We start from the raw sequence: 24874 nt of genomic DNA, 5'->3' as shown, positions 1-24874 counted from the left end.
AGGGCCAAAATATTAACAGCCAAATCAGCCACAATATTTAAACCAGTGTCACGAAAAGAAAAGAAAGCAGAGCGGTTAATAAATAAAGTGAATGCTTGTGTGAACTGCAGGCTTAATTCATGAAGGGTTTCCATCTGCTTCACCTACAAAACACATTCATATGTAACAGCAACCAGCAGATTCACTGCACGTTTTTAACATTAAGACAGGATGAATTCATTCATTCACAGGGTCATTATTAGCGCTTAAAAAGTAACACATACTTTAGCAGAAGAGCTGAATTAGAGCCAGAAGCCAGATACATAGACAAAAACAAAAAATGTAGTAACCATTCAACAAGCTTAATGATTTTTGGGAGTAAAAACCTACAAATTCTTTCCTTCTTTTCATTTTTTGATTAAATTCCTTTGAATTTGGTTATTAAAGTGGTCCAACAAGCATATGCAGCATGTGGGAAATTTTACAGCTGACTTCATTTATGATAAGAAAGGAAAACATTCCTCACTTATTAAAAATACAGGGGAAAAAGCCTTCATGTTCACATAAAAGAAGCCAAAGCTTGTGTCCCAAAACCCACAAAGCACATTTTTTGTCTTTTTCTCCCCTTCAAATATCAGGAAACAGAAAGCACTCTCACTGATAGCTGAAAAAAGCTGCAGGGTAAAAAAAAGAAAAAAAAGAAAAAGAAAACTTGAACCAATGGAGGAAAAATTATCATCTAAAAATAAAAAGAACAAGTAGAAATCACGTGTGTGGCTGATGTAGCGGCTCTGGTTTTAAGTACAACCGTTACGTCTTTCGAGTCTTTTTTTCTCAACCTGATGTGTTTTTCCTAAATTGGAAAACAGCAATTAAACCATTTATGCAATAATTCAGGGTCTGGCCTCGTCACTCAGCTCTCTTAATGCTGCCTCAAGTCAATCAGTCAAAGTGGAACAATCAAAAGAAATCAAAGTTATCTAAACTTAAACATTTAAAGAATGCTGTGCAGTGTTTAGGAATGACTTTCACCTTTTCCCCCTATTTGGAAATTACGTTTGTTTAACGTTTCAGGGTGTTGAGGATGAAGAGCAGTGAGGGAGTGTCGTGTGTGTTTACGAGGCACTAAAAGATGCTTCAGATCTGCCACTATAGACTGTGCACTGGGTGTATAAGGAAACCCAGAACGTCATACCTGAAAAACACCTAATTTAAATAAAAGATAATGCAGACTAAAGAGAAGCTGGTCCACAAAATAGCTGAAAACATGCGCAATCTGTTCTTTGACATTCACTGGATTTTTCTAAGCTTTCAATAGTCTCTCGTCCAACTCTTCTCCAGCTGAGGAAACAAACGTGACCATCCAAAGACTCGGTCGTTTTACTACATTGCTTATGTTGAAAAATCAGGTTTCAAATATTTTAAGGCAACTTCATCATCAACATCACCTCGATTGTCTTTGGTCATGGATGAACCTCCACAGCTTTTGTCGCAGGTATTTCCAAACTAGGCTCTATGTTTTATTTACAGTGAAGGTAAAAAGTCTCGGGGAGGTGGGGGGTGGGGGTAATGCCATTGACCTCGCTCGCTGCTCCTGCTGAAGAAAAGGCTTGTTGCTGATTAAAGAGGAAATTCTTTGTGTGACTCTCAGATGTGTTACAGCCACAGCTTGGTTCTCCTTTTTCTTTTTTTGGAAGGGTGTGGATTCCCAGAACCAAACAGACATCATCCAGTAAAGGAAGCATCTTACTTCACTTAGAGGTCAGCTAACAGGCGGCCAGAACAGCAGAGGGCATCCAATGAGATTGTTTTGGTTCCCCCGAAATCACTGGACAGAATTTGTTGTTTACCGTGGCTTAGGGAAATCCAGATTAGAGGAGGACAGGGTCAGAAGGGGCATTTAGAAGTTCTGTTGTCGTCTCTTCTTGGCATCCATTGCATCCAGGATGGGCTGCCTTTTGGCAGTGTAGCGCTGCCTGAGCTCCTCAATCTCCCGCTCCATCATGGGATCCAAGGCAGTCAGGCGTAACTGCAGCTCCTCAAAGTCCAGGTTCTTCAACTGAGAGGCAACACAGACAAACAATAGACGGAAAAAATGAGTCACAACACTCAGAGCTGCTTCTGTTTTGCTGCTGTAAACATTTCCACAATGAATAACACTACAACAGAGTCACGGATGACACTCACAAAGTCAAAGTCTCCGTCCTGAGGCACCTTCCAGTTGTCAGGGAAGACGTTTTTGGACTGGATATGGTAGCCTTGCTGCTCCTGTGCCTGGTTGTGGTTGTAGCTCTCCTGCTGCTGGGCCGCCTTGTTGTCCTGCTTGTCGAAGTAATCCATGAAGGAAGGACGAATCGGCTGCTGGGGGGTGGCATGTCCTGTGGAGGAGGAAATGGGTTAAACTCGAAGGTAACAAAATAAACTTTCTGGACAGAATATTTTGGAGACAGTCTCATTCAGGCAGACATCATATCCGCTCACTTCTCATCGATCCCTGGTCTTCCTCCTCGTCTTCATCGTCACTGTTGATGACCATAGTGCCAAGGTCTGACTCAAGCATAGTGCTGCCGTGCTCAATCATTGTCTGCGCCCCGTCGCTCATAGTGCTGGTGGCGCGCATGGTTCCGGCGCCCTCTGAGCCCGACTTAACCATAGTGTGAGAATCCACCTCAGTCTCTTCCTCCTGGATGGAATAAAGAACAGAGTTAAGACATGCAGCATTACATCTGAGGTTTCTTCACCCCAGACCTTTCTGTGAATAAATCACCACACGCACCGAGTTGTCATCCTCCTCTTCCAGCTCTCTCTGCTGCTCCTGCTGCCTCTTGGCTTTCATCTCCATGGCTTCAGTTATCAGGTCTCTCAGGATCGTAACTGGCTTGGCCTGGCTGATGAATGGATGCTGGAGATTCACAAGACCAAAAAGATAAAAGTTATATGAACTATATTTTACATGCAAATGTATTTCCATACGAGTATATCCACCCAGCATCATGTGTTACACCCTCTGATGTTTCTATGTGCCTGAGGCGGCATTAAATTTTCCATATTTACAAATCTCCAGGGTATCTGGGGAAGACTATTTGCTCTCTATTTTATACGTTTGCTTTCATCTTGTATCAGTTATTTGAACAGGGAAGGACACTAAGAGCAACTTAGTGTCCTTCCCTGTTCAAATAACATAATAATAGTAGTAATCCATGTATGTGGTGGCGAGGTCATCTTCTTACCTGTAGCAGCTGTGTGGCCGTCGCTCTCTGCTCCGGGTTCTTCACTAAACACTTCTTGACAAAGTCTGTAAACTCGTCTGACCAGAGCTCCGGCTTCCTGAATGTTGGAGGAGGGTTGGTCGGGATCATAAAGATTGCCTGCAGAAACACGATAACAGGATTAGGGTGGATTAAAAAAGAGGATAAAAGTTTTTCACAACACATTTAAAACAAGAACAAATGTTTCCACTCACTCTCATTGGATGAATGTCTGCATAAGGAGGTTTACCCTCTGCCATCTCTATGGATGTGATGCCCAGGGACCAGATGTCAGCTACACAGTTGTAGCCGATCTCCTGAATTACCTCGGGTGCCATCCAGAATGGAGTACCGATCACAGTGTTTCTCTTTGCCATGGTGTCCTACAGAGTGGGAATATATATTACCCCCAGACTTTTAGAGCATGACAGGACCAAGCGAGAACTCCTCAGAAGCAAATTACAAACAGTATCATGCTGGCAAACATTACTTCATCTTATCACTACTGACATATGCTGCAATTTTACCGTCAGCTGTCCAGCAACTCCAAAGTCTGCCAGTTTGGCGTGTCCCTCTGTGTTAAGAAGGATGTTTCCTGCTTTGATGTCCCGATGGATCTTCCTCATGAAGTGAAGATACTCGAGTCCCTTCAGCGTCGACTTAAGGATGGTTGCAATTTCATCTTCTGTCAGCTGAGAGATTGAAGATTAAAAACCAAACATGAACAAACAGACCATTAACTGCTGCACTTGTCTGTAGTTTTTTTTTTTAATCATTAGTTCGCTGAGTTCAGTTAAAGACAAGGTCAACCTGGAGATCTTTTCACTTTTAAGTTGTAATAAATACTGCACTTTGAATTGAAACTTTATCAAAAAATATTTTCTTCCTGACACAAAAACTAATGAATTAAAGCCACCATTGTAGTCGTTACTGACAACAGGTCAAAGGCACTTTTAAATAAAGTTTTAGCGCAGTTGCACACGTCGCTGCGGCTCAGCGTAGACACCCACCGTCTTGTTGCGCAGTCTGATGATGTCAGAGACAGAGCCAGCGCCGCAGTACTCCATCACAATCCACAGGTCTGTGTTCTTGAAGTAGCTGCCATAGTATTTCACCACATAGGGGCTGGGGAGGAAACGCAACATGGAGTGGTTATCAAAGGAGAAGATATAGAGCAGAAGTGAGAAAAAAAATCTCATGGATCCAGACACGAGAGAGCTACATGGGCTATGATGATGATGTCATACTTCCTCCTTTATTATCTCTGTAAAATGTCTTTTGAGGCTTTTCCTGGCTCAGAATGGACCTTTGAGAGAAGGCTGGCTAAGTGCAACTGGTCTGCGTACAGTTAACACTAACAGGCTCTTATCTAATTAAACAGAACAACTGTGCAATTCCCTGTTATTTAGGGCAGATGATAAGCAAAAATGTATTCTGAGTCTGCAAATAAACAATGATTTTCTCTCAAACCACTTTACTGGATGCCACATTTTTTATATTGAGGAAAAACCTTGCTTTCAAGGGCAAAAATGGGCGTATGGTATGAGACATACTGCTGTCCCACCTGTCACACTGCTGCATGATGGAGATCTCTTTGATGATTTCCTGCAGATCTGACTCCACAGGCACCTGCTTGATTGCCACCACCTGGCCGGACTCCTTATGAATGGCTTTAAACACGCTGCCATAGGAACTAAAAACACACACAAAGCTTAAAGTCACATGTATGGCTGCAGTACTTTATTACAACTGACAGCGCTTAAAAAACGATTTATTATGCAATGGTCAGCTGTAAAAATGGAAGTTAAGACTTCTTACCCTTCACCGAGTTTCTCGAGAACATCAAACACTTCCTCTGGCTGTTTCGTCAAACTATCTTCACTCAGCTTTTTCAGCTTACTGTAAAAAGGGAATAAGACAGCAATATAAAAGTGAAAGCAATGATAAGTGGAAAAGGCAAATCTAAACATTACAAAACAGGAGACACGGCATCGTTTCAGCATCTGTAAATAAATGAACGGCTGTGGGTGATTTTTAGTCTGGACATAAATGTCAAACACACTGAGACTGCAACCTGTTATTATTTCTGTTTGCTGTCATTTAAAGATATTTTTAGGCATGTGTATCGGTGCTTTCAAACACCAGAATATGAGGTAATACTTCTTCACAGATAAAAAAAAAAAAAAATCAGCACCGCAGCCAAACAGGAATAAGTCATTATTAGTTAAGTTCAAAGTGATCGACAAAAAAAGTTATTGTGAAAGTGAAAACACAACCCAGCATGCACTGTTCACTATTTTCTGACTTGATCAAAAATATTATCACGTGCAATACGAGACTAAAGGAGGTTGTTTCCCCCTGAGCAACGCAAGCTTCAATAAGGTTCCTCAGTCTGGCTCTAGTGAATAAATCAAACACAATGAATCAATGATTCAGTCATTTAAAAATGATCCTACATGAGCTCTGACTAAGACAACAAACAGATTGTGTGTGTTTTTCCTTTAAAAGGGTATTTCTATACTACCCCTTAGAAAAGTTTGCACTATATGAAGCTGGAAAGGCCCTCACATCCTGCTGTTCCTGTTAATTTCCACTAAGCAGAACAGAAACGTTCAAGTATGGTGTCCTCAAAGTCTTTCAGAGAAGCTTTTTACTGAAGGTGAGAGGAGCTGAAAACATTGCCGTTTTTTCTTGAATCCAAAATAAAAAAAACTTATTCAGTCTGAATTTCACATAGTGTTTTATAACTATTTCAATACCTATTATTATATTTATTATAATAATTATTAATATTATCATCATCATCATCACTTATTTTGCTCAAATATTTATTTTTGTAGACTCATTCTTTAATTTCATTGTACATTTATGAATGTTATAGTAAACTTTTAAGCACTATTTACTTTATATTTGTATTGTCTTTATATTACGCACACTTAATTTTATTTTTGTCAATGATTTCCAAAGCAGTTCTAATTTCTTTTGATTTTATCATTCATTTAAAAAATGTTACTATTCTATTATAATCATGTTATTTAAGATAAAATGTTTTTATTGCTAGTTAGTATCTCTGATTATGTTAACTACACACACATAGCTTAAATAGGAAATCTTTCCTACCAAACTCTGTCAACCTAAATGTTTAATAATATTACTTTATTATTATTATTATTATTGTTATTATTCATCCTTTATAGTGTTGTAACAAAAGGGTTGCTCATGGAATGGAATAAATAAATATTTCTCATCTGCACATCTGAACATGTGTGATCTCATAATTTAAAAATAGTACAGCAATCATACAAAGACTTCAGATCTGTCGCCTTGTGGTTAAAAAGCTATTCAGTAAAATTAACTTGCATTGTCTTTTTTTGAGCCTGTGAACTCATGAACCACCACAGAACAGAAACCAACTAAGTAATCAGTAACGTGTAATACTGGTTTGTCTTCAGGAATCGTGCCAAAAAATACCGTGTTCGACATTTAAACAGTTCTAAATGATGGCCTGTGATCTATCAAGCATATATCTCTTATAAAGGATTTCAAGTCACTCTGAGCAAGCAGTAGAAGCTGCAATCAGTATTTGGCAAAGTGGCTTTTATATATCTTTTATTTATTTGGATAAAATTTTTTACTGACATTCAAAATGTTTTTTTTTTTTAATAGAGATCACGCAAAGAGGCAAGCCAAAACATGGAGGACCTTTAACTTTTACAAGGACATTTTACGTGTCCAAGAAAGTCAATAACAATAACGCAGACTCATAAAGAGAGATCACGTCTTTACTATATATATATGTCTAACCCCTTCATAAAGCCTAATAACTAAAGCCTGTTTACAAATATAGGCAACAATATTAGACATAAAAAGACACAGTAATTCAATTTTTGCAGGACACTCGGGAAGCTAGAGACTGATTCAGTGCGATCATTCATGCGATTGAATGATATTTCAAGTGCAAATCTAACCACTGAACAAAACACTCTTACAGAGACTTGGGAACATAAAACGACCACATCATTAGCCAAATCTATTAGACACTCAATTGAGGGCTCAGGAAAGAGCGCCTCTGTGTGAGGAACGGTCTGTACATTCGTGAACAGAACTGAAAGTTTGAGAGAAGACTGGCAACGATAAGTTAGCTTAGCATCAGCTAGCTCGGCGACATCCACCGAGCGTTAGCTGTTCGGCTAGCTCGTTAATAATAGCATTTTTAGCGTAGTCAAATTAACACAAACCTTTTGGGCGCAGACGTTTCCATGATGTACGAGTTCAAAACTAAAAAGAAAACACACTAATAGGGACTCGTGGCACTTTTGGGACCAGCAGTCAGGACGAGAACATTGTCGACTGAATCGTTGTTGTCAAAAACTAAAGCAGCGCCAGCTGAGGGATCGTCAGATGACGGTGTTACGGCCTCAACGCAGCGCCCCCTGCTGGAGCGGAGTACAAACAAAACGGCTTAAAATACTCTCCTTAGAAACATTGAATAATTTGTATCAATTAAACAACTGAAACTTGTGAATAAAATGTTACTGATAATAGAGCTGTTCACAAAAATACAATTGCTTTCTCTGGTCTCTTTCAAAGACATCGTCCGACCAATCACAAGCGACTTTGCTGTGAGGTGCACGACTGTTCTACGCATGTGCAGGCAGGAGCCTTGTGGAGTATGAAAAGAGAGGTAAACAGCTACAGCTAACGTGTTTAAACGGTGAGAAACCTTGTTATTATCTTTCCATCCTGTGTACTCCGTATCGGTTAGGTTTATGCAGCGTTTTTAGATACTTTAAAGATATTTGTTGTTTGCTCTAAATACCGGTTGGGTTGTTTTAGTCTGTTTCGGGCAGTACCATGCTGTTTCTGGTAGCATGTTGTTAACAGTTATCTCTCTGTCTCTATTTTTTTGTTAAGAATCAGAAATGGATACGCAGAAAGATCTACAGCCGCCCAAGCAGCAGCCTATGATCTACATATGTGGAGGTATGTTACAACGTTTACTTTAGTAATACCACCGCTGGTAATGCAAACAGTACGATTTTACCTGCTCTAATGCAAACCTTTCATCACTGCCATCACGGCTGCTTCTCCTCTGGATGTTTTTCTTACATTACACCGCATAGACCTTACATATTGTTCATAATGTGTTCCTTCATAGTAACAATTATCTCATAATAAGTTGACAAATAATAAATTGCAGCTCAATTTAGAGTGTATAACTAGCCTCTCCGACATTAATAAATTAAGGATTAATCCGTAGTTAATGCTTCAGAGATCGCTAAGAGTGTATTTTTCCAGGTATTACAACACTAGTTTTTAGAGAAAACCGTCTAGCACACTATATCATGTCCTGTTTTACCTAATACATGAAAATTCGCATAACTACCGTCTGTAATTATAAATATGAGTTCAGTATTGGTACTAATTAACACTTGGAGCCCAAAACTTGCCTATTGTAAACCGGTCTGTGCATTCAAAGCTGTGATACCTGGCATGTGTGGAATTTCCGTTCACTGAAATTACATCTCAGGTGCCTTTATAGCCTCATGACCCCTACTCCTTTTCTAATCTCTGTTTTAATCATAGTTAGCTTGGGATAAGTTGATTGTATTGTTCTGTATGTATGTATGATGATTTTCTTTTTCTTTTTTTTACCTTGTGGGTATTTGTGCTTCCAGGTGCAAAACACAAGTACTAACTGAGAGTTACTGTCATGGTCCTGGGCCATGTGGGCCCAGTATTCTTAGTTTTCATGTGTTTTTGTATTTTGTTCTTTATTTAGGCCATGCTTCCTGGGTTGATCTGTTACGTTGTTCCTCATGTGTTTTCCCTTCGTGACTCTTACCCCCTGTGTGCCCCTCTGTGTATTTATGAGCCCTCGTCTCTCTTTGTGCTTTATTCTATGTTTTCCCTAGCCCGTTATGTCTGCGTTCTTCCCGTGCTCTCTCTCCTCCTGTCTGAACCTCTGTGCCTGTACCCGTCAGCGTTATGTTCACCCCGCCCTGTCTCGTTATGGTTATCTGTGTCACCTGTGTTCCCCGTGTGTTCCCACTTTCCTCGTTAACCCTCTGTGTATTTCTGTCTGCGTCTTCCTCTGTTCGGCGTCGCGTTCTCCCTCATGTTGCGTGGATCTCCCTGTGTCTCTCTGCGTATGTTAGTTTACTTTTCCCAGTTTAGTTTTGTATTTCCTATGTTCTGCCATTCCAGCATTAAAGCTGTGATTTTGAGTTCATCCCCGTGTCTGTGAGTTTTGCGTTTGGGTCCTCCTCCTGCCTGCCACACAGCGAGTCATGACAGTTACATGATGTTCTTGTGTTTGAATAGTGTCTTTACTACTTAATCCACTGTGGTGGAGACATCTGGAGGACATAACATACACATTAGGCTCACTAGATGTTTACAGTGGGAAATATTAAACCTCCTTTACAGTCTGATACAATGTTACTATTTTGGAACCAATAATAATTATTTCACCATGATTACGTAATGTTGGTCATCTTGCATCTGGAAAAAGAACCACCCTGATTTTAGTTCTAATAAGTTTTTTGGCAAGGTGTAAAAACTCAGTAACAATCTGAATGAACTGAAATGAATACATCTTACACATTATGGACTAAATGTTGGGCCACACCTCTTTGAATTCAGAGGCGTGCGCTAAGTGAATAAAAGTTACCAACACTCTGCTGACTCAGTAGCTGCATAGGTCCAAACTTTCTCTGTCATTAACATCAGCAGAAAAACTATGTGAGGGGGTGTTGCCCGCTGCTCTGCTCTGCTCAAACTGAACTTGACCACATAACACCATGTTTTCTCTCGTCACTTGCAGAATGTCACACCGAGAACGAAATCAAAGCCCGCGATCCGATCAGATGCAGAGAGTGTGGCTACAGGATCATGTACAAGAAGAGAACAAAGAGATGTATCCTTTTGACTTTGTGTGCATGAAGACAACTTGTGAAAACATTAAAAATGACCAGTTGACTTGTTTATTTCAGATGTGAGTCTTTTTGCTAAAGAGTGTTCAGATATTTTGATTTTGATTGATATTTTATGAATTGGTTGCTATGTTTGCTGTGGATTTCCTTGACTCTCTGATTTCAGTGGTTGTATTCGATGCCCGATGAAGAAGAGGAGAGGAGCAGTTTTGACTCTGTTTACTGTTTGTAGTGTGGGATCATGTAAATAAATAGACCTGGCTTCAGATTTGTGAACTACTCATTTTATTCTCGGTCTAAACAATACATTTGCTTGTCAAAAATGTATGAAAGTTTGTTTTGGTTTATTAAATAATAACTATTTTAACTGGTCAAGACTGTTTTTTCCCAGTTTTTCTAACTGATGAGCTGATTTAATTACCGGTAGTAGCATCTCCATGACGACAGGAAAATTTGTGTTTCAGCTCTTGTAGACTTTTCTATATTCATGTAGTCACGTGTAATTGGTCTGTTGCTATGAGATGTTTGCAGCTTTTCGACCCCTGAAATGGACTCTGCCTTTCAGAATAACAAAATGCAGCAGGGGGAAGTAACCTGATTTTGTGTAATGCAAACTGTTTTTTTGGCCTTTTTCATAGTAATAAAGATTAAATGAGACTGCGATGTTTTCTTCCCCTCACCCCCAAAGGTTTTTTTTTTATTGACTTTGACTGTAGGATGGTTATTGGTACCAGACAGGCTGATCTACCAGGATTTTCCCACAGCCATCTCCCAAAGAGAAAAAATATCCAGTGAGTGGCAGTTCTCTAGGTGAAATTGCATCATTGACGCCAGAGAGGATTGGACAGAGTTTTGAGACGATTAAAAAAACAAAAGAAAGAAAAAAGCAACAGTAACTCAAATGACAACTGCTTACAAGCGACTTATTCGGAAGAGCGTATCTGAATGCACAACGTAAAACCCTGAAGGAGACCGGCTACAGCTACAGAAGACCGCATTGGGTCCCTCAGTTTCCTGTCCACAAAGAACAGGAAACATACTGGCTCACCAAAATTGCACAATAGAAGAAGAATTAAAGAGTTAAGGTAACTGATTGCAAAAGGGGGACCAACCTGTCACGATCCTGGGTCTTATGACCCAGTGTTTTGAGTTTTAGTTCATTTTGATGTTTATAGTATGTTTAAGCTCATTAGGTCTCCTATGTTCATTTGCTTATTAGTTCCCCCATGTGTTTCCAACCCATGTTAAGTCTCCCCTGCTCTTCATGTGTTTCATGTCTGTGTCTTACGTTGTCAAGTTCTGGTTGTCATGTCTGCGTCTCATTATGTTTCCTATTTTATTTTGAAGAGATCTTGTGTTTTTATATTATGGTTTATGTTTTGAGTCCTTTGTTGTACTGTTTCTTGTTTCCATAGGTCTGTTATGGTTATCATAGGTTTAGTTCTTTGGCTTTGTCATATGGCTTCCCTGTGTTCCATGTTATGTCCACTGTGATGTTTTGTACCATGTTTCAGGTTCCTATGTTCTGTCTCCCCAGTTGCTGTTAAGTTTGCATGTTTAGAATTCAGTCAGTGTGTTTCCTGTTTTACTTTGAAGGTCCATGTCTCATGTGAGTATTTCTAGTTTTGCTTCCCTTGTCTCGTCAGTCCTGATTACTCCCAGCTGTGCTCTCCTTCTGTCTCATTCCCTCGTTATCCCTCTGTGTATTTAAGCCCTGTGTTTCTCTTTGTCAGTGTCGTAGTCTCCCTCATGCTGTGTGTGATTCTCCCCGAGTCTCCTGGTATACTTTATGATTAGCTTTCCCAGTTTAGTTTTGTATTGCCTGTGTTCTATTTTTCCAGCAATTAAAGCTGTGCTTTTGAGTTCAAGTTCTGTCCCCGTGAGTTTGCGTTTGGGTCCTCTCCTGCCTGCCACACAGCCGAAACATGACACAACCCAGTACAAGCAAGGTGTACTTAAGTGTCCATTGAGTGTATTTTTGATCTAAAGCAGCACTATGATAGCTTTAACTTCTTTAAATTACACTGTTTCCCCAAGTTTAGCTTTTAAGTTGATTTAAATCTAAATCTGTTTTTTTTGTTCATTTAGTCCCTTAATATCTGCATGGCAACTTTTTAGTTTGGCTTACCACAAAGATTTCAAACTGTTGCGCTCTCTCTACTCAAAGGTGCAAAAAGGTGCATATTACACAAATAAGACACAACAAATAATAGATAATAACAAAAAACTAAAATGATGTGTTTCATTAAGATGAGATACCAAATCAAATAGCAAACAAAGCCTTCACTGGGATCATTACTTGCACTTGGGTTTAGCAGCTATTTCATTTCAAACTTCCATCTTTAAAAGATTCTAATAAAACATTTGTGTGAACCTGTGATTTGATGTAATTACATGCCAAAATGTTGACCAATAGAAAATAAGCCTGATTTAATTTCCCGGTGCTGGACAGAGAGCTGCTTCCAGCTAAGATGCTGCTGAGAGAGTTATGAACAACGTGTTCTCATCAACAAAGTAATTACTTTGCTGAACTACCCTTTAGGTGACAAACAGGACTGGATTCAATGATTGTTTTCATTACTGGACTGGGTTTTCCATCAACAAAATGTAATTTTACATGATTAATATTCTGTTTGTTTGCTGTTGATCAGATTTGCAGCTCACTCCAATTATCCTAAGAGTAATTAAACATTTATATCTTTCCACTGTGTCAAAATGTTGCCTGTCAGTTACTTCTTCTCCAGTAATACAGCGTAAATCATGTATAATCGAAATTATAATGGGTTTTTTTCTTACAATTTGATGAATTAAAGCATCAAAGTGTCTCGCATGTGTGTGTCTGGTCCAGGTTTCCTCTGCTCTGAAGTCTAAACTGAGGCTCTCCCTTCAGAGCTGTCCTACTGCAGCACTGCATCGCTGTGGCACTCCCCCCTCCCCCTCGCTGACATCACATCTGACGCCTCATGTCGGGGGTGTGTCCAGCAGAAATCCCCATCCAGGCTCAGATGTAGCTGCGGCTCTGAGAGAGGTAGAGGCAGAGTTTGAGCACACTGCAGAGGGATTGCAGCTATGGGGAACGCGCAGGAGAAACCTCCGGGCGGCGGAGGAGGGGCAGCGAGCGCGGATCAGGCCACAGCAGGGAGTGGGACACGAAGCGGGGGTGGAAGCAGCGGGGGAAAGCCTCACATGGCTCCACAGAAGGGGGCGGTCAATGGCACTCAGAGAGAAAACAGCCCTGCTGGTGGGCAAGAGAAGAAGGAGGACAGCCCTGCAGTGGACACAAGTTACCTGGATGCTCCCGCCGGGGCCCTACCTCCTCACCTGGCCCGGCTCAAGAATGAAGGGAACCATCTCTTCAAACACGGACAGTTTGGAGACGCCTTGGAGAAGTACACCCAGGCCATTGAGGGATGTGCTGAAGCAGGTGGGGGGTGACATGAGCGGTTTCTTTTCTCTTACACAGCATGTGATCCTGGGATAAACAAATCTGATTATAGCCACGATACTATAGCATAGTTAGAGGAGCTTTATCTAACTGCTAATTTCTTGATTCATTGATTAAACCATGTATAGTTTTAGAAAATAACAGTAATTTTGCTACCAGAAAGTTATTTCTTGTTTATTTTCATCCTTGGATTCCTTGGAGTAGCTTTTCCACCTCTGTGACTCAGTGTAGAGTCGCCAAAAACAGCAGATGGGTGTCACAGAGCCTGAGAGACACCCTCTCGTAGCATCTGTGACTTAGCCCTGGTAAGGGTATCACAAACAAGTTGACTCAGTGTCACCTGGTTCCACAATCCAACGTATCCCGTGTCAGTTTTGAATGCATTATACCACTGTTTTTCCAGTCAGCCTGCAGGATGACTTCAGGTCACTTCACTTTTTAGCATGAAGCAGAGACACAAGGCGTCTCTGCACCGGTGATTTGTGATTGCAGTGGAGTGTTGGCACAAGACAAGTTGCTGTCGATGGAAGTCGTGTGCTGATGCATGGGGCTTTTACGTGAGGCTCAATGCCACGCTGCACAGAGAGCACTCAGCTGACTTTTACTCTTGTAGCTGGCAAGTGTGAAGGCTTTTTCTGCACTTGCACTGTAGCCAGATTCCAAACGTTTAGACTTGATTAATCATAGACTTCAATCAGAAAGCTGGTGAGAACAGTGTATGATAATGATGATGCGCTGTGGGTTGTGGAAGCTGTACATAAGACTGATGCTCTCCCAGCGGTTATGAAACTGCACTAGAGTGGAAAGGACAGTGGAGAAAATGACTCTACCGAGGGATCTCTTAACACAGCCTTTTATCTGTCTGCCTTTCACCCCTTCAGCGTTTCTGGACACTTGCAATTGAACTGCTTCACTTCTCTTGATTTCGCTTCTCTCTCGAGCACTTTAGGCCACAAAGTCTAAAGAACTGCTGGTAATATGGATGTGTAGCATGGCCTTACACCTGCTTTTCAGATCACAAGATGACGTAAATGAATCTGGTCATTCAGAAATGTGATTATGGTTGTCCCCTTGCAGGCATTGATAGTCCAGAGGACCTGTGTATTCTCTACTCCAACAGAGCAGCCTGTTACCTGAAGGAGGGAAACAGCACAGACTGCATACAGGACTGCAACAAGTACGTGACTAGTGTCGGTTTTATTACTGGTTATAACTTCCAGGTTTGAGAGATGAATCCACAGATCTGACATCACACCCCAAAACACTGTCAGATCACAGACTGTATTTAAAAGATGGCCAGAACCAGAACCGTTCTGGTGTCATGGTCGTAACCATCTTGTGGAGTGCTAAGTTTATGTGTGATTTTATTTGAGAGATAGCTGGTTTGAAAAGGCTCTGAATGCCACAAACAATTGTTGCCACTTTAATTTTCCCAAAGTGGCAACAATTACAGCCTGATTGGAACATCTACTCTTACCAGTACCAGCTTATAAAGAGAGAAACGCATAGATAGAGATTGGGCTAAAGAGATCAGCCAAGAAAACTTATGAATAACTTATTAAAGGGGGACTTTTTGTGCTTTTTTGTCTTATACTCACTATTTTAACAGAGTCAAAAGTGGGAGACACAGCAGGAACAAATCAGGGATAATGAGACAAGAGAATATGAATTAGATACAAAGCACAAAAGACAAAAGACCACCAAAACGAAGCAGGAAATAAGATACCGACAAAGGCTCGAACATGTGAAGTTAACAGTGAAAGACAAGAGACAGAGACAAGACTGGAGGGACACAGTGGGATTAACAAAAGGGAACCAATAAACCTTAAGTCATCTACAAGCAAGCAAAGAACTATAGGGACAAATAAAAAAGCTCATATTAAATAAACCATTAACAGAAGACCGTGAAGAATACTGAACTAGAACAAAATCATTTCTCAAAACTAGAGGAAGTCATGAACCTGCAAAACTCAAAAGCTGACATTACCCAGTTGGGGACACGTGGGCTGTGTTTTATTTAAATTCAATATTATTTACATGAAAACTGAATGACAAGCTGCTTTTCCACACCCTGATTGTAACTGTTTTCTCTGTAACTGTGGAACACAGCATGTAGATCATCCACAGTGATGCAGTTTTGGATCCAGCAGCTTCCTGCTTTTTGTTTCTTTGCTCTAAAGGCTGCGACAGCCTGTCGGTCAAATATTCATTCACATGTTCAGATCCCTCGGTCTCCGCCTCTTCTCTCTGATCCTCTTAGGGCTTTGGAGCTGCAGCCCTATTCCTTGAAGCCTCTGTTGCGTCGAGCCATGGCCTATGAGTCACTGGAGCGCTACAGAAAGGCCTACGTGGATTATAAGACCGTCCTGCAGTTAGACACAGGGATACAAGCGGCTCACGACAGCATCCACAGGTCAGCTGAACACAAAAATCCAAACACGGGAAACTTCAGCCGCTTCATGTGCTGGTGCATGTTTAGTCAGATTTTACGTAACACCAAGTCGTCTCAGTCATTTCAGTTTCCCTTTGGGTCCCTGCGCGAGTCTTGCTAATGCGAAACACTTTGTGATACTAGTTTCAGTCTCTTTGTTCTCTGACAGGCTCACAAAGATGCTGATTGAGCAGGATGGGCCCGAGTGGAGACAGAAGCTTCCAGAGATTCCCGTCGTCCCCCTGTCTGTGCAGTTGCAACACCGAGAGAAACCAATCAGCATCGAGCAGGCCCAGGCCAGGGCCGCCAGAGCAGCCCAGGAGGAAGGTGAGGAACAACCATTCCTGTGGGTTTAAGTGGTTAAATGTGATGAGCACATCTGATGCAAACAAAGAAGCCTTTTAAAGAAATCCAGATTTTCTTGACTAAAGACAGTTCTTTGGGTGATTTCATTCACGTAGCATTTTTAAAAGAAACAGTAAATAATTGAACAATAAAGCAGCAGCAGAAGTCAGTGAGCAGAATCAGCGTGCAAATGCTGAGTAGTGGTGAAGGTGCTCCAGCTGAGAGACTCTGTGTGTGTGTGTGTGTGTTTGTCTGGGTGTACTATCAATAATGCAAAGTAAAGACGATCCACACAGACTATAGTGCTGCTGTAATGGAACAATCCAGGTCAAGTTTCCTCTGCGCTCGAACTGCTCACAAGAACCAGGAGACTCCAAATGTGCCATAAATGCAAATATATGTAAATAGTTTTGGAGCAGTATAAGGCTGTAAAACTCACAACAACACTAACAGATAAATCTGTTTACTTGTACTTGTCTAATGAAAAACTCCAAACACACGATCTAACACATACAAAGCTGAATGAATATGAAGCCAGAAACAGAAGGAGACAGGAAGTGATCGAAGTTGTAAGTGTTAAAAGCAACATGTGTGCTGCTTAAATTTGTCACAGCAAATACGCAGCACTGTTAATCACTACCTCCTACAGTAATGCATTTTGTTCCATCATACTGAGGAGGAATGACGCCATGCCAACAATAAGAAATGTAAGACAGCATCTTAAGTTATTATAAACTGTGGTAAAATAAAGTTGTGGCCAGAAGTTCACATCTGCTCATTATGAGCAAGAATGTGGTGGTAACTTTGAGGTTTTAATGAGTTCATTGAACGTTTCTTTTTCCAGGGTGGAATGATTGTACTGCACACATCATAATGTCTTTAAAAGATAAGGATTGGGTGATTGGATTGGTTTGAATTTATTTTGAATTTTCTCTGATCCAAACAAGGTCAGCAGTATATATACATACAGCCCCATTAATATGTGGTTACATGCAAGTTGCACCTTGACAAGATGTCTTTGGTAGCCATCAGCAAGCTTCTGGAATAATTCTGGGTAGATATTTGAGTGATTGTAATGGCAGAAAACTTAATTTAAATTAGTTGGTTTTCTGGCTCAGAACCAGCTTTGACGTGTATTACACAAAGTTTCAGCGGGGTTGAAGTTTAATGTTAGCCTGCTTTATCCATTCATAATGGGAACGGGATCATTGTCCTGTTGGAACATGCAAATGTGTTCAGGTTTCAAACATCCAACTGTTGTGGTGAAGTTGAAGAATTTGGAGGTAGTCCTCCTTCTTCATTTTTCCATCCAACAATACCATTGGCAGCAAAACAGCCTCATAGCATGATGCTACCACCACCATGCTTGACAGCTAGTGCAGTCTTCTTAGGCTTGAAAGCCTCACCTTTACTCCTCCAAACATACTTCTTACCATTGAGGCCAAATAGTTTAATATTTGTCTCATCTGACCATTAAACTTTTCTCCAGAAGGAGTTTGCAAATTTGAAGGTGTCGATTTTGGAGCAGAGGCTTCTTTTGTGATCGGCACCATCTCAGTGTGTGGTGTAAAACTGACTTCACTGGACAGTGATGCTGGTGTCCCAGTAGCTTCCAGTTCATGGCTTGAGCCTTGTTGGTTCCTGAACATTCAAATCAATTTCCTCTCATATGAGGGTGACAGTTTGGGTCTTCTTCCGGACATTAGCAAAGTTGTGACACATCTGAATAACTTGTACTTATGTAAAATTGGACTGATGATCTTAGAATCTGCAGTTGTTTGTGTACATCTACAATTCTCTAATACAACAAGTCAATCTGAGTGTCTCAAATGTTCAATTCATTCATTCATAAACTCACGTTTGTGTTGTTTCTGTCTTCATGTTGATTTCCCCAAAACAGGAAATAAAACCGCAAACACGCAACACAAAACAACACCAAACTGTGCTCCTTAATAAAAGAGTTAAAATGAATTAAAATTCTGACAATTATAATTTTATCCGTTAAAACAATTAGACTTAATGAAGCCTCGAGTTCATTAATATGTTAATATGCCTTTAATTGCAACAACACAAGTTAAATGAGCATTGCATTTATTAGTTGAGCTAGCGTTAGTGGCGATGATTAAAGCTATTGCTCTCTCGGCATTTGCAAACACAGCTGTGTTATCCGCCAGAGGAAATTACATATCTATTGATGCTTGGATTGAAAAGAATTAAACACAACCTCTACAGCAAGCTAGCATCAAAATAACCCTGTAATCAAAGATTGCACAAGCTTGTGTTATTATTCTCCCACAGCCCCGAAACCTCCTAACCTGCCACTACGCTTCAGCGCCGGTGCCAGCGCGTCTGTTTTGACTGTGTTATTGGTAATGTTATTAGATTGTATCTGTTAAATTATCTCCTTACAGCTTGACTCCCAGCTTGTATCAGCTTCAGAGGTGATTGATCTCAAATACTCATGCTCCACATATCAATTTAGTTTCCCAGCAACAGAGCACTGAGTGGTTTGTGGTATCGACGGACGTCTCAGCTAAAGGAAAAAAATAAGCTTTCAGCACCGAGCTGCTTCAGAAAGCATGCAGGCCTTTTCACTTTGTGCTTTGGTTCAATTGTAAATGGATGAAAGTAGAATTTTCTTGGTAGAGAAAAATGAAAAAGAGTTTCAAAAGCTGGTTCAGGCTTTTTAATTCAGTAGTTTTATAGTGCTTTGGGCCTGAATGCTTTCTAAAGTAACTCTGTCTGAACACTTTATTAGTTATACTTTGTTATTACTGGGTTGGACCTCCTGAACTGTTGATATAAGGTGGGATTGATTCAATGCTTTCATGTATTTTTGCCAAATTCTGACCCTGACATGTGAATGTTGCAGCAATAATCATTACTCATCAGACCAGACAGCATTTCTCCAGTCTGTCGTCCAATTTAGGTGAGCCAGTATGAACTGTAGCTTCAGTTTCCTGTTTTTAGCTGACAGGAGGTGTGCTCTTCTGTTTCTGAGGCCCGTCTGCTTCAGGTTCCTCATTTGTTGTGCATTTAGAGATGCTCGTCTGCATGACTTGGTTGAGACAAGTGGTTATCTGAGTTACTGTTCCCTTCCTTTCAGCCTGAAGCATTCTCCTCTGACTTCTGACATCAACAGGCATTTTCTCCAGAGAACTTTGGCTCAGTAGATGTTTTCTCTGTTTTCTTTGACCATTGTCCAAAAACTCTAGAGATGTTTGTGGGGGGAAATCCCAGCTGGCCAACAGTTTCAGAAATACTCAGACAGAAAATCACTCACATCACCTTTGTTTTCTGTATCGAATCTTAATTTGAATTTCAGCAGGCCGTCTTGACCACATCTAAATACCTAAATGCACCGAGTTGCTGCCATGTGATTGGCTGATTAGATAATTTTGTTAAAGAGAAGTTGAACAGGTGTACCTAATCCAGAGGCTAGTGAGTGTATATTACTTTTAATGCCTGCTGAGCTCGTTTTTTCGAGAGTTGGCAGTAGTAGCTGTGTCATTTGATTAATGTTATCTTTTTGTGTACCTGTGAGTCTGTGTTTATGTTTAAGTACCGCTGCGTGTGTCTTTTCCACAACTCATTAGCCGCATTGGCTTTTTCAGCACAGCCGATCGCTAACTAAGGAGGAGTTGACTCATCTCCGCTGGTCCACAGAGACTGCTGCCGACAGGCTGGATTTATTAAGGCCTGAAACGGTGTGAAGAAATTGTAGAAGAGGCTTGTTGAAAGACAAACCATTCAGTACTGTCTGCCCCAGATCTGTCTAACCAATCAATAACTTGCACTGAAGAAAATGAACTCTTTATGAAGTTATCTTTTTCAGTTGGAAAAAAAACCATTTTTCTGCCAACAGCCAGAAGAAAAGAAGCCCACTTCACTTTGCTTAAACAGGAAGGCAACAGTCTGGTCAAGAAAGGCCACTTCCAGGAGGCCCTGGAGAAGTACAGTGAATGTCTCGCCATAAAACCTGACGAATGTGCGCTCCACACAAACAGGTATAAAAAAACAACCCAAACAGACGCTAGAATTGACTGGTCTTTGCAACAAGAGCGCCTGAATTACTTTACAAAAGAAACACTGTTTGAAAGGTGGGTAGTTTGATCGCCACCCCCCAAAAAATAACAGAATAGCTGCCTACATCAAGTAAGAAGCTTCAGCTCAAATATTGTGTAAAAATCCGCTGAAATAATGCCAGTTTCTCTACTCTTGCAGCAAAGGCTTAAATGAGAGTCGTTCTTCACCTTCACATTCCCCCAGTTGCTCGTCAGTGTCACAAGTTTTCAATGAAATTGCATGTTTTGATCTTACTTTGTCAGCACAGAAAAATGGCCTCTCGCGGTAGGGAGCTAATTCTCCATTTACAGGTAGACAGGGGGAACAGTAGAGGGCACCATATGACCACCTGGCATGTCAAATCTGATGCACTGCCAGTTGTTGCTCTGGATAAAGCCCCATGAAGGTGTATCGGTATATTTGAAAGGAATTTCAGATGAAATATTGTGTTGCAAACATGAAAGCCTAAACTGCTGGACACATGTGGATTCCCTGTAAATATTACATCCTGCAAAAATCTCTATATTAACAAGATATTGTGCGAAATGTTGGGGAAAATGCATCTGTCCCTACTCTTCTACAGTGCATATTTTGAAGATTTTTCATTTGTATTTGAAACAGTGTGGAGTAATCTAACCATGCGTAGCCTGATCCTCATACTGATCATCACTGACAGAGACCGTCTGACAAATCCTTTACTTCTCCTCCAGAGCCATCTGTCTCCTGAAACTGAATCGGTTCGAAGAGGCCCGGCAGGACTGCGATTCGGCGCTGCAGCTGGAGCCGAACAACAAGAAAGCCTTCTACAGACGAGCCCTGGCTTTTAAAGGTTTACAGGTGCCGGCACGCCCCCTCATAAACCTCTTCCTTGTCATTTTAAGATAATGCGTTGGATTTTTCTTCCCCCTCCCATTCCTGATTTCTCTGTATGAATAAATATCCTCTAGGACTACCTTTCAGCTAGCAGTGACCTCCAGGAAGTCCTCCGACTGGACCCAAACGTCCGGGAGGCGGAGCAGGAGCTCGAGGTGGTGACGGGCTTGCTGAGACAGAGCCTGATGGACAACACCGTGCACACACCAAGGGTAAAACAAGTTCATCATGTCGCCTTAAGCCCCTCAATTACTAGATTTAATTTTCATTGTAGTTGTCATTATGCAACACAAGGTTATAAAACTATACTGGAAGTTCAGTCCCTTTATGCAAGGAGGAGAGGTAGTGAAGGTGGGTGAGATTAAATACCTGGGGTGAACTGTCCAAAGCAAGGCTGCAGGCAGAGTGGAGCGGGTGGAGATGAGTGTCAGAGGAGGGTGTTTTGGGAGATTTAACCTTTTTAACTTGCTTTCTTATGCTTCTTTTCCTTTAAAGGTGATAGCGGCACATATGCCTCTTTCATTTTACTTGTTAATAAAAACCTTTGCTTTATTCGTTTGCCTACTTGTCTCAGTTTTTCAATCTGGACATGCTTCGTTATTTTCCTCACATCCCTCGGACTGTTAGGGAACGTGACAAGGAGCAACAGCAAAAGGGAGGTTTAGATGATTTGGAGACAGTGGCAATGGCAGGAAGTGGAGCTCGAGGTGATGATAAGCTATTCATTGCGAGTGACCACAATGAACAGGATTAGAAAGAGTAGAGTGCATCAGAGGGACAGCTCAGGCTGAGCGGGTTGGAGACAAAGTTTGAATGGTGAGGCTGAGATGTTTTGGACATCTCCAGAGGAGGGATAGTGGATATATTGGATAAAAGATGTTGAATATGGAGCTTTCAGGCAGGATGAAAAGAGAAAGACCACAAAGGAGGTTCAAGGATGTAGCGAAGCAGGACGTCCAGAGGGCTGGTAGGACAGAGGAGGATGCTAGAGACAGGGTGAGATGGAGGCAGGTGATCTGCTGTGGTGAACCCTGAAGGAAACAAACTAAAGAAGAAGAAGAGTGTGGAGGATTAATTTGACGGTTTTGAAACCTGAAGAAAGAAACTGTTCTGCTGGTACGGCAGCTGATACTTGGTAAACAAGTATGGGATGCTTTAATCACTGTAGTTGACAAGCCTCCAGGTCTGGATCCAGACATATCCCATATGTGTTTGTAACGTCTCCAATTAGTTAGGAACATGGCTTTACCACTTTATTATCTCCAGATAAGGCTTCAAGTATGTTACAAACTATTAAGACAAACAAAACCTCATAGAAAAGGCTAACCTTTGATGATTTCCTGCAGGTTTGATGTCTCCTGCTGGTTCACATGTGGAGACAGGTGTGGACACTTACCATACTGCTGCAGGACTTTTAAAGCAATCGGCTACAGCAAATAAGCAGCGTAGAAATGCAAATGACTATTTTTGAACTCCTGGGACGAGAACCGTGGACGACCAGCTTTTCAGCTCTGCTTCATCTGCAATGTGTGCGAACCACACGTAACTCCTGAGTACACAAGCTTACATAACGGTAAGCTTTATTTAAGGAGGCTAATGTCAAGGTACTTGTGACCCGCTCGCACTATAAATCATTCACGTTATGATGTAATGTCCAGTTTCATGTAACAGGCTCCAGAGCACTCTTACTTGTTAAAGAGTGTTGAGAGAGGGGAAAGAGAGTGCGTATCAAGCGTGCCTTACTGAGATTTTTACCACAGTTAGGATGAAATGCGCCAAGATTAAATGTTTAATTTTGATTGCGTTTTTTTTAATCTGCTTTGAAAGGAATGGATCAGTGCAGTGCAGGCAGTGTGTGTTTGTGTGTTGCACAGCAAGATATGAAAGCTTCAGCTATTTTATTCCAAAGCGTTTGTTATTGTTTACATGTAGTGTGATAAGAGCTGCTATTAATTTAAATAAGAAGCCAACAACATCACATAAACTATCATCACTATTAGTGTTGGGAAGTGCCCTAAAAGGCACTAACGTGAATTTCAGCTTCACCGGTTAGATTAGCTAAAAAAAAAGTCTGAGGTCAGCACTTTAGAGTGGACCCATGATGCTTTTCTTTATTTCATGCCTGATAAATGCTGCTGGAATTTCATATTACCACTGTTTCAAAAAATTACATCATCTTTTATAAAGTAATCATTGTGTTGTGTTTAACACTAGCGCTGAGCTGATGTCAGCTCGGAATACCCTTCCTTATATGGTCAATCAGCTCTAGCTATGTCTGAATAAGGAGGCGGAGCTAACAAGCACTGGGTTCTGTTTAGAAGCAAGTCGAAGGGCAGCCAATCAGAATTTGGGCTTGTAGTGAGGGGGAGGGGGGGCCTTAAAGAAACAGAAACTAAAAAGACTTGTTTCAGACAGACGATAAAAGACCAATAAGATACATAACGGTCACTTAACTGCAAATCAAATAATGTTGAATAAAAATTTTGAGTGAGTGGGACATGAACTAAAAGTCCCTTTTAAGCGACTTTTAGTTCACGTACCTCTCTGGGTTTAAATATCGCCCTGCTTAGGTTAGTGTTACAGTTTACAGAACAATGCACTGTACTGTAGCTCAGTAATTAATGTAATTAATGACTGTTTTGTTTTTGTGTAGGTATATAGTAGTTAAATTAAAGCTAATGTCCGCATGTCTGTGCCCTTATTGCTGCAACAAGACCCCCGATAAGGCTCTGATTAAACACCCAGATATATTTATCAAAAACTGTCATATTACAAGAAAATTATTTATTACAGTGATACAAATGTACTTTATTTAAGTAAAAACATCAATAACTCGTTTGAGTTGGGAGCCTAGCCTATAAGAGAAAGCAGCAATGCTTGCAAATTGAAAGCTTGTTTCCACCAATTTGGGGGGGGGGGGCGAGAAGCTCTGAATAAAAACAAAAAAAAAAACTTCATATATCTCAATTATTTACCTGTTATCTCATCCCCCCCTCCCCTCCCCAGTTTCAAGTAATTAATTGAGTTAATAGGACTTAAACGAAAATTTTGACTAATGTACCGTAAATTTTCTTTGGCAGAAAAGGCTTCCATGGAAAGTCATTTTTCAGCTTCCACCCTCAGGCTTGTCATTCTCCCACATTTCAGCCTGCGTTTGTGTGCAGGCTGAAATGTACTTTTACACACGTTTGAAAAGGACAAATTAGATGCTTACCAAGCTTTGCAAACATAATTTATCACCTCTGTCAACTCTCCACAGGAGCAGAAGCTTTTGAAATCACCCACATCCGCTATGTATTTCTTTAAAATGTAGCAAACTGTGCCACAGTTTATTTTGCAAGTATAAAAATATTAGGTTAGTTTTTTCCAGTCTTGTTTTCCTTTGTGTTGTAAAAATAAAAGGCTTATCTTAAAAAAAAAAAAAAAAATCTTGATGTAAAGCTTCATTCATGAATGTAAAAGCATGTACTGTATGTAAATAGACTGAATGCAAATGTAAATAAACTGCTACAAGAATGCATTAATGTGCCTGTGTTTTTTCAAATTGAAACAC

At 40.7% G+C, this 24874-nt stretch overlaps 2 protein-coding genes across 2 annotated transcripts; one reads left to right on the top strand and one right to left on the bottom strand.

Annotated features, from left to right (window-relative positions):
• Positions 1 to 455: 455 nt before the first annotated feature.
• Positions 456 to 7625, bottom strand: stk3 (serine/threonine kinase 3 (STE20 homolog, yeast)). The gene is made up of 11 exons (XM_026156479.2): positions 7466 to 7625; positions 5046 to 5126; positions 4792 to 4920; positions 4238 to 4352; positions 3755 to 3919; positions 3443 to 3610; positions 3210 to 3347; positions 2756 to 2881; positions 2461 to 2662; positions 2167 to 2357; positions 456 to 2038 (listed from the first exon to the last, which is right to left on the bottom strand). The coding sequence occupies exons 1-11, from the start codon at positions 7486 to 7488 to the stop codon at positions 1880 to 1882; spliced, it is 1497 nt and encodes a 498-aa protein (XP_026012264.1). The 5' UTR covers positions 7489 to 7625; the 3' UTR covers positions 456 to 1879.
• Positions 7626 to 13085: 5460 nt separating this feature from the next.
• spag1a (sperm associated antigen 1a) lies at positions 13086 to 24841 on the top strand. The gene is made up of 8 exons (XM_026155806.2): positions 13086 to 13586; positions 14685 to 14784; positions 15868 to 16020; positions 16208 to 16365; positions 20249 to 20390; positions 21159 to 21285; positions 21396 to 21533; positions 22668 to 24841. The coding sequence occupies exons 1-8, from the start codon at positions 13232 to 13234 to the stop codon at positions 22671 to 22673; spliced, it is 1179 nt and encodes a 392-aa protein (XP_026011591.1). The 5' UTR covers positions 13086 to 13231; the 3' UTR covers positions 22674 to 24841.
• The last annotated feature ends 33 nt before the right edge of the window (positions 24842 to 24874 follow it).

This window comes from Astatotilapia calliptera, chromosome 22, assembly GCF_964374335.1.
Source record: "Astatotilapia calliptera chromosome 22, fAstCal68.1, whole genome shotgun sequence".
In the NCBI taxonomy this organism is placed as follows: Eukaryota; Metazoa; Chordata; class Actinopteri; order Cichliformes; family Cichlidae; genus Astatotilapia; species Astatotilapia calliptera.
This window is presented reverse-complemented; position numbering and strand designations above follow the sequence as displayed.